The 9,767-nt window shown below is 41.0% G+C and overlaps 2 protein-coding genes across 9 annotated transcripts in view; one reads left to right on the plus strand and one right to left on the minus strand.

The window, feature by feature from the left end:
- Positions 1 to 2,574, minus strand: part of LOC105452619 (general transcription factor IIH subunit 2) — a 5,042-nt gene extending 2,468 nt beyond the window's left edge. Inside the window, exons 1-6 of one of the 6 annotated variants that reach the window (XM_011693912.1) lie at positions 2,547 to 2,574; positions 1,415 to 1,500; positions 1,094 to 1,295; positions 834 to 962; positions 579 to 752; positions 246 to 502 (exon numbers count right to left, since the gene is read on the minus strand). In XM_011693912.1, coding sequence (XP_011692214.1) covers positions 246 to 502; positions 579 to 752; positions 834 to 962; positions 1,094 to 1,295; positions 1,415 to 1,476 — 824 coding nt within the window. In that variant the 5' untranslated portion in view covers positions 1,477 to 1,500; positions 2,547 to 2,574. The other 5 variants (XM_011693896.1, XM_011693930.1, XM_011693921.1 and 2 more) reach the window with 5 other exon arrangements.
- Positions 2,575 to 2,668: 94 nt separating this feature from the next.
- On the plus strand, positions 2,669 to 9,683 carry LOC105452689 (mucin-5AC). Of its 3 annotated transcripts, none has more exons than XM_011694042.1 (10): positions 2,669 to 2,787; positions 3,992 to 4,079; positions 4,300 to 4,442; positions 4,546 to 4,783; positions 4,914 to 5,089; positions 5,170 to 5,309; positions 5,395 to 5,607; positions 5,726 to 5,808; positions 5,935 to 8,508; positions 9,319 to 9,683. In XM_011694042.1, the coding sequence occupies exons 2-10, from the start codon at positions 4,025 to 4,027 to the stop codon at positions 9,414 to 9,416; spliced, it is 3,720 nt and encodes a 1,239-aa protein (XP_011692344.1). In that variant the 5' UTR covers positions 2,669 to 2,787; positions 3,992 to 4,024; the 3' UTR covers positions 9,417 to 9,683. The 3 variants fall into 3 exon arrangements, with proteins under 3 accessions (XP_011692344.1, XP_011692351.1, XP_011692334.1); XM_011694049.1 differs by lacking the exon at positions 2,669 to 2,787 and adding an exon at positions 3,073 to 3,454; XM_011694032.1 differs by lacking the exon at positions 2,669 to 2,787 and adding an exon at positions 3,462 to 3,729.
- Positions 9,684 to 9,767: the final 84 nt, after the last annotated feature.

A 9,767-nucleotide genomic window follows, 5' to 3' on the forward strand; every position in this document is an offset into this window, starting at 1 on the left:
ATAATAAATATGTTTGTCAAATGTGAGAGAGCTAAAATACAACACAAGTACACAACGTTTGGACATTTGCTCCTCGCGGTAGTTCGTATTAAAAATTTGGATTATGCCCCCCTCTAGAAAAAATCCTGCGGACGCCCTTGCAATAACCAATATATATATAAACAAATTCAAATAAATTTAAATTTAAATAAAAAAAATACAAAGTATCGTACAATGAACTGTATTACTCTGATTTGCACACTTACCACATACACACTGACATAGATGTATCTGGCGCACTAGAGTGTAAAGCATGATGAGGAAAGCCCATTTTCACAAGAGCTGCATCTAATCGCGTTGCAGCAGGCGGAGGATCTATATGTGCATTCAATTGCTCCTTGTAATGCTTATCATCGAGCGCAACACTGTGTTCGCCACCGGTGAGATTTGCCATTCGTTTACAGATGTATAATTCAGCGGCCAATCCTATTACGCTGCACCTAATACCGTCCAGTTTCATATTCTAAAACAAACTCGATATTGAGAAAGGTATATTCTTGCAGCAAAGAAAAATTAAAACACAAATAAAAAAAACATACTCTTATCGTCTCATTGATATCTCCTGGATCGCATGTAGTCAATGCCCCCATAATTACCAATATTTCTTTACTAGCGTGAGACGGTAATAATTTCAATAATTTTGTAGCCAATTCTAAAGAGTTTTGCAAAGAAGGTTCACCGCCTACTACAGTTTGCTGTAACGTCTGTAATTCCTATAAAATAGACGATAACATTACAATGCTAAGTATTTCATACATATAAGGATAAGCAAAAAAATAACAATGAATAATTACCTTAACGTGCTTCTTTGAGTTACCAGCCAAATCACTAACTTTCTCAGCCCTTTTATTTCTAGTTATAATTACACCTAATTGACTTATAGGATTCTGATAAAAAAATTCTTCGATAAAATCTTCTAGAAGCTAGAAGCAAATATTTAATAATTAAATAAATATATTTATATATACATAGTTGTATAAAAAATTTATATATAATATATATCGCGCATCGACAGTAGAATAAGTTAGAGATACAGCATATTCTTTCGTCGTACCTTGAGAGAACACAGAAAACGAGTTGGTTTTAAATCTTGATTCGACATTGACTCGGAAGCATCCAAGATAATATAAAGGTGCCTCATCATTCCTAACCTGGCACCTTGTTTTCTTTCCAACTGACGCTTTCTCTTGGCATTGTGAATAATGTCTGCAACGGAAGCTTCTAACAAACCATGGTCATCTTCCTTGATCGCTTCCCTATAGAACCCAAACAAGTATATAATTGTTATGGATTGATACGAGATATAAAACTTATCTAGATGAGTTAGAGTGCCATGAAATGTGTATAGATATATAACTATACATAAAAGCCATACCATGTCTTTTCGTAACCAGTTTCCCAACGGTACTCCTTTTCCTCAGACTCCTCCTCTGCCATTCTCTAGGGGTCTAAATAAAAATCCTACAAATAATAAGTAAAAGATATCATTAGAATGATGAAAAATAAAAAGTAGATAAGGGGATGTGAGCTGCTGATTTGATGTACACTGTACAATTGGTTAATAATTTACAAAAAAATACTTGATTGTTTTTATCACGCAAACTCACACAAATCCTTGAAAAGGATTTACCTATACATATTATTACAGATTTTAGGCAATAAAAAAAAATAACCCAATAATTCCGCGCTATGTTACAACAATAATTCCAGTATTGGAAATGTGATGAATAATTGATAAGTTAAAAGAAAAAAGGAGAAAAGACGAAAAAAAATAGAGGGTTAAAAGTACTAAGAACAGATCTCTCGTGTGAGAGGTTAAAACGGACCAAGATTTACAAGGATTCATGTATATATCTGCGACTGAAATACGAATGTTATGAATGGAAAGTAAACGAAACTCGAAGCGTAAAAGTGATGCATCTCAGGCACCAAATGTATATAAATTCAAATACGTGAAATATGACACTTTCGCAATAATTTGACCATAGATTTATGAATTTATTCCGACAGGCACCCACGTGCAGTTCACATACGCACGTGTATATTTACTTGTTGTTAAAAAAATTAAGTGGTTAGTCAAGATTATATTTTATTTACAAAGAATAAAAAGAATGGGTGAAATTGGAAATTAACGAGAAGCGAAATTAATCTCGTTTTACTGGTCGTCGGTCGAAATCGAAAATTTTAAAGCGAGTTCGCATAGGTTATTTGGTGAGTTACCCGCGAAAATCTATGCTCCAGAGATAGATCGAGACAGGCCGCGGCGGCGGCGGCGGCCCGGAAAAAGGATGACAAATTGACAACCAAGGTTCAGGACAGAAATCCCAGGAACGTGGGCAAATCGGAGCTCGGAGCGAGACGGAGCCGGAGCTTGGAGCATGCCGGGTAAATACATAGGTACATTCATACATACATAATGTATGATGTGTGTGTATTATATATATATATATAATATGTGTAGTAGTGGTAATACATGGTAGTATATACATATGTACATGCAAACATACGTCTGGATAGACGATCAACAAGAGGTGACAAGACGGCAAAGAGGGCAGGCGGGTAGGCCGGGCCGGGCGGCCGCGCCGCGCCGCGCCGCGCCGTCGCTACGATCCGCCATCAGCCGCCATGGCGCCACTGTCGGCCGACGCGGTCGCTCACGGTCGCTGTTTTCATTCTGTCTTGCGCGACAACGAGCAATTTTCCAGGCTGCGGAAAATCTAGCCGTTTCGCCGGTTTTACCGTACATAAGTGAGTATCGCTGATTCGCTTTTACGACCGTGATTATATTAATCGCGTTCACGCGCGGCCCGAAATTTCACGGGGTTCAGAAAGCATTCACGTAAAGACAGGAAGTAGCTCGTAGAGAGAAGTGTCGGCGACGAGAGCCATCTTTGACGAGCATCGGCTTGTACTCGTGAGAGGCAATCGAGCTTTGCATTGACGACATCACGGCGACGACGACAGCGGCCGCGACGCGACGACGACGACGACGATGACGACGGCGACGGCGGCGGCAGCGGCAACGACGGCGATGACGACGACGACGACGACGATGACGACAGTGACAAAAACGACAGTGACGGAAACGATAATTACGACGACGATGATGATGACGATAATCAATGAATCAATGTAGCCGGCAATGATATACCGGTCTCGATTAACTTACGATCGAAAGTTTTCTTGGTCATTATTTTAACGTGAGACATGAGATAAGGCTACGGCGGCGTCCCCGCATGGCGGGAACAAGTGCGCGCTAGTGTTTGCTTTCTTCGTCTCACACATTCGCCGTGCGGCTGGCCCCGTTTACAATCGCCTCGTGTCGCACGTCGTGTATCAGTCGTATGTACGCCGCCGGCACGCCGCACGACCAGTTTTGACTCTTCACCACTGCGGAAATGCATTTAATTTAAATGTTAGTAACGACAGTTACTTGAACGTAGTTGTAGCCAGCTATATATAAATTATACGCCGTGCATGGCACGATGCGCGAGTGCGCGCACGGGATTGAGATGTGATTGTGCGTGTGTCGAATCGTGTACGAATCAGCGTGGCAGGAACACGAGTGTTTTTCTTAAGAAGAAAAAGAGAGAAAAAGTACAAAAAGATACTCGTATCATTTGCGATCGCGATCGTTGGCATGCATCGTCGCGCGCGCTTCGACACTCATTCACGGACAATCTTGGAGAGGTGAATTTTAGACTTGACGATGTATTGTACTCTGTTTTCGCCATTTTTTTGCACGGTCCGCGCCAAAAAGCAGGCCTTTCCTGGTTCTAGGTTATCTCGCGTGTGAGAAAAAGTTCGTTTCCAACGTTTCCCTCTTCGCCACTCTCTTTCTCTGTCCTGCGTGAAAAGTCTATCGGCTACGCCAAGTGCAAGTTTCTCATGCATTTTTGCATACCTACTTCGTTACCGCGATTAACGATGCTGTTACTTAATCTGTTTTTAGAAAAGAAATCGCGAGATAAGAATCGTATACAGAATGGAAGGAGACGATGGCCCTTCAGCCATCAGTAGTAAACCCGCTGTTATCAAAGGTAACGGTCGCTACATCTCGATTACTTAATTTATATATATTTCTTTTTATCTCATAGCTTTGAAATCGATTCGATTTGTTTTCCATTTGTGTGATAAAAGAGCAAGATTTTTCTTCTTGTCATTTGAAGATGGCATAATGCAATAATAAATATTTTATCTTTTTTCTGTTTAAACCATCATTTTCACTTGGCTTTCAATTACTTTTCTACTTCATCACAGCGGCACAAGAAGAAATGGGACGACTAGACGTGTTGGTATGTGGACAGTGTCATTCTGTCTTTCATTTTATCGAAGAGTTTCAAGAACATCGTACAAAGGAGGGAGCTTGCTCCAAAGTGTCACATTTTCGCGAAAGCAATGATGTTTGTATCTATGCTTTGTATTCATAGATTCTCTCTATATGAGACATCTGCCACACAATTGTATATTTATGAAATTCTTTTATATGTATATATATATTTATAGAATGGACAAAAAGCACAAGTATGGGCATTTCTGTTATGGAAAGATACACAAGTTCAACACGAAGGTACAGACAAGGATACAGCTAATGCTTGGAAATTGTATCAGAAATGGTGTAAGATGGATACGCATAAAAGAGAGTCGTGGATTACTGCAGGAAAATCTATACAAACCTTTACAAAAATTAGTAACGCAAAGATGCAGGATACGCCAATACAAATTCAATCCAATACTAATGAAGGTGATTGTCTTTTAAGAAATAACAACTCTACTTGCAGAACAAAGAAAGATGCTTTTTTATATATATATATATAAATATCACATTTTTATATGAACAAAATTAAAGACATTTTACATTTGTTGTTTTGCAGGTGCCAAACCGATAATAGTTCGTAAAGTTGTCAGAAATGGACAACCGGACGAAACGGGCGAAGCTAAAAAAGATAGTGTGAAATCATTAGAGACAAAAACACAAAAGAATGAATCTATGGAAATTGAAGTGGACAAAAAAGAAAAACCAAGACTGAAACCATCGATTAAGCCCAAGGTATTACATTATTTGATGCTACTTGTTTGCACTTTTTTTTTTTTTTTAATTTCAATTTGCTTTATTTAATATTTTTGCAGAATAAGTTTGGCAAGGCAGCTACCGAAGAAGATGCAGATCTGAGTAACGAAGAATATATTGTCGAAAAAATTTTAGCTAAACGTTTTAATCCAAAAAAGAGATGCTCGGAATATTTAATCAAATGGGAAGGCTATTCACAGTGAGTATTCTTCATTGATCGCTTTTATTTTTTTTTTTTTTTCAAGAGTTGTAACAAAATATTGTTAAATATTTCAAATTCATAGTGAAAACAATACATGGGAGTCTGTAGAGGCTGTAGCAACTTGCAAAAATATGTTGGATGAATTTGAGCGGAATCTTGCTAAGCAAAAGGAATTCAAAGCAGCACAACAACAGGCTAACACAAAAGTCGTCGGACGTGCGAGTTTGCCGGCCCAAAAGTCAGTGATAAAAGCCGAAGCTAGTAAACCTGGACCAAGCACGGCGGCTCAAGCAGGGTGAGCGAATTTCTTTTTTTTTTTTATTATTATTTTTATAATGAATGCAATTATATAACGTTTTAGTTTTTTAATCACTGCAATGATACTCAATGCGATAATTGTTGCATGTACGTAGACGTCCGATGCGGTCTAGTAAATCAAAAGCGATGAATCAAGTCAAACAATGGTGTGGCTCGATGAAAGATGAGGATAACGAACGTATGTATTTATCCATATAAATAACTCGAGCACTTGCGTGCGTGTTAATTGCTATCCAACATGTTTTTAATATTATTATAAATATACTGTTTCTTAATCAATACTTATATGTGTGGGAAATTTTAGTATTAGGTAAAAGGAGAATCGATAATTCAGAGAGTGATTCGGAAGAAGGTGGAAGCAGTGCCGCAAAGAGAACAAAAGGCGCAGCGGATACGGGCAGCGACGACGAATGGACCGGGGAATCTGACGACGAAAGACTAATGGGTCGTAGCGACGTGATTCAACGTGCATTCAATCGCGCTAATGCGCAGTCCAATGGATCCAATAGAGCCTCGGTTTCGTCCACTGATCTAGCAACATCGTTAGGATTACAATCTCCAGATGGAACGAAATCTAGCCAACCGCCTGTTTTTGTGGCCAGTGCTAAGGGAGTTGTGAAAGTCGATTCCAAACAAATGCCGAATTTGGCTTCTGGTCTTTACGTTATGTCACGAAAAGACGGTATCATCAAATTGAATTCGTCGCCCAGTGGGAAACTAGCAGTCAAAGGATCTCCAACGACGCAAAGTGTTGTAATGGTTCAAAATCGAGATAACACGAATGTAGTGAGAAAACAAGTAATCTCGACGTCGCAATCTAATTCGATGACTCCTATGAAAGTCGTTTCGAAGATAGACGGAAGCCAAGTGGTAACACAGATGAAGGTGGTCTCCAAGACCGTTACACCGAAAATGGGCAGCGTGCAAAAGAACGAGCCTATAAAGATACAGCCGAAACCGGATCCATCACAATTGCAGCAGATACATGTTGTGGCTGCGGTGCAGACGCCGATAACCTTGCAACCAAGAATAACTACAGGTATAAGACCTGCCTCTGTCACGCCTCAGCGAACGGTAGACTGTCGTCCCTTGCTACCTAGACCGGCATTACGCCCGACGGCAGCAACAAGCGTTCTCGGTACAATTCGTACGCCCGTCAGAGCACCAGCACCGAGACAGATTCAGACGCAAGTGACGCGACCAGTGTTGCAAAAGCGTACGACGACGGTCGTAAGTACGCAACAGGCCGTTTCGCCGACTGCAGTGACCGGCGGCACGGTTACGCAAATCAAGCCAAAGTTTACAGTACTTGCAGCATCTTCGCAATCCAAACAGGTGATCAAAACTGGCACTAGTCCAGTACAACAACAACAACAACAGCAGCAACAACCATCGCCCCCACCACTACAATTACAACAACAACAACAGACAAAACAGGTGTCTCCGAAGACACCAGTGAGTAAGGCACAGTCATTGTTATCTCCACAGCAAAAGTTATCAATGGCAAAGAGAAAGGCCCAGGAAGCAGCAGGTATAATTAAACCGGGTGGTCGTGGACTTTTAGCGGGTGCTCGTGCCGTTGCAGGACGAGGCAGAGCAAAAGTAGGTACTGAGACATCTTCGGCGATAGCTCAGGCAGGAACTAAAGCTCCGAAGGAAAGCAAATTAGCGGAAGGTGATGGACTTCACATGGAATTCCACGAAGTTGGCTCGGAAGAGAGCAGTAGCGAGGGCGAGTCGGATCTTCCTCCTCCTCCCGAGCCGGACGTTGTTACGGCTCCGCAACCCGACAGTCCACCGCGTCCATTCACGTTGTGTCCTCTCACGGGACGCATAATTGGTCCAGATGGTGAACCGATCGAACAACCAGGCGAATCCGAATCTGGTGAAGCAACAACAAATTCGGCCATAGCAAAAACAGTTACTAACACATCTGAAACTGTGACAGCAGACCTAGCCACCACGGCTACGACTGTCGTCGCCAACGCTAATACCAGTACTATCACCACCAGCACCACCACAACCGTTGCCAATACGGCTGCCACTACCACCATCACCAGTACCACTAGCGCCGCCACCGCCACCGCCGCCGCCGCCGCCGCCGCCGAATTGGTCTTACCTTCTCTTGACTCGCTCACCGAAAGCGGTGGTATTATGAGAGTTGAGATGAGTCCCGGTGGAACGACCGGCACCATTGTTCAAGCTAGTGAAACAACACAGATTAATCTGTCGAATGTAACAATACCTGCACCAGATTTACCTTGCTTGGACGATACTGCTTCTACAGTAGCGACAACCGTAGCTGCTCCACAGGCCGTATCCATGGCAGCACCTTTGACAGAAATTGTCGCTTCTAGTTCTGCTGAAACATCCATTACCACAGCATTGTCGACAGTTCCGGCAACATCTACCGTTACTATGTCAGTGGCAACAGCGGCAGACGTCAAGACTGGGGAAAAGATGTCAGAGGAGAGAAAAGTAACAACGGACGATGCAGCCAATCTTGTTACTATAGCCGAGCACGGCGTTGTCTATCAAGTCGCGGGCCAAGCAGAGGATGGACAGACTCTCCTTGTGACGCATGGCGCCGATGGTGAGCAGCAATGTGTATATGTCACCACCGAGCAACAAGGAGATGACGGCTCAGTCTTAACATTGGATCACGCCGTTGCTGAGGCTGTAGCGCAGCTGATTCCTGATCAAGGTCTCGCGTCCCAATTTTACGTGAAGGAAGGTGGAGCGGAACCGACTGAAAATTCAATGGTCATGTCTATAATGGATAATGTGAATGCGACCGATGTAACTGGGACCCAAGAGGATAATGATGGACAAGCACAGGTTATAGCTCAAGTAGTGCAAGCTGAAGAACCTACTCCAGGTAATATTTTTCTTGATTGCATCTGCCTTTACTTTCAAGTAAAGGTTCTAAAATTTTTGCTCAGTTTGCTCCCAATGTGTAATGTAAATAATGTGCAAAAAAGTGAAGAATCTAAACGTCGAATTTTCTTCTGTGCAATGTTCAAATAGTGTGCGACTGAATTGCACAAGACAACTGACACATACGTGACACGACAGTGGCACAGTTTAGGTACCAGTTTAATAAGTGAACAGAAATTTTGACGTTTAGATTCTTAACTTTATTGCTAATTAGTTAGAACAGCTCTCGCTCTCGGACACCAACTGTCGAAATTCGCAATCTTCTAATGTAATGTTGCTGTTGAGCACATGTATGTGTCTCATACATACATTTGTTATTACAAAACCTATCACACCGATCTTCCTTCTTAGAATTTACCATATTTGGTAATGTTACCGACATACGCGAGTATTTACATACGTCTCCGAGAGCGGTTATAGTAATAAACACAATATCTTGCCTTCCGTTTAAAAGGTACATAACAATAAATCGCGAAAAGATACATAACAATAAATTGAATAGATGGTTGAAATTATGAGTTAATATATTATTTATCTACTTATTAGAATTATTCTTTTAATACGAATTAAGTAAATGTAGTGTTTAGAATTCATTTTATACGATGCTACATTTTGATTTGATATTGGCAGACTTATCTGATTCTTAATGTAAACGATAATAACTTGCAACAAAATTATCAAAATCTCTTGTATGTAGATAGAATGAAATATATAATACATCCATCCAATCTCTATCTGATTTCTTTTTCAGGAGGAACCAGAAGGGTAGTGCTCTTATTGCCGGATGGAAATTTAATGATGACCGAAGTGGATGAGGAACAATACGCCGCTCTGGAACTTGATAAGTGAAAACAGATATCATTTTGCGCATATGCTAATAAAATACCACGGCAATGCATCGAATTGCATGTTACGCGCATATTGTACGTTTAAAACGTGATCGTCAATTGTATATATGTAAAAACGTTCACTTCGTACAATTGCACGTTGATGACGTCTTAATATTCAGTGACTAGACTAGATAATAATGTAAGGCAGAGAGAAAGAGAGAGAGAGAGAGAGAGAGAGAGAGAGAGAGATAGCTGGTATACTGTAAAAAATCAGCACACACCAAGAAAAAAAATTTAAATTTTAGATTAAACAAAAAATGAATGTGTTTATACGTACATACGTTTATGCGCGCGCGCGCGCGCACACACA

Source organism: Wasmannia auropunctata, unplaced genomic scaffold (genome assembly GCF_000956235.1).
Source record: "Wasmannia auropunctata unplaced genomic scaffold, wasmannia.A_1.0 LD336106.1, whole genome shotgun sequence".
Classification (NCBI taxonomy): domain Eukaryota; kingdom Metazoa; phylum Arthropoda; class Insecta; order Hymenoptera; family Formicidae; genus Wasmannia; species Wasmannia auropunctata.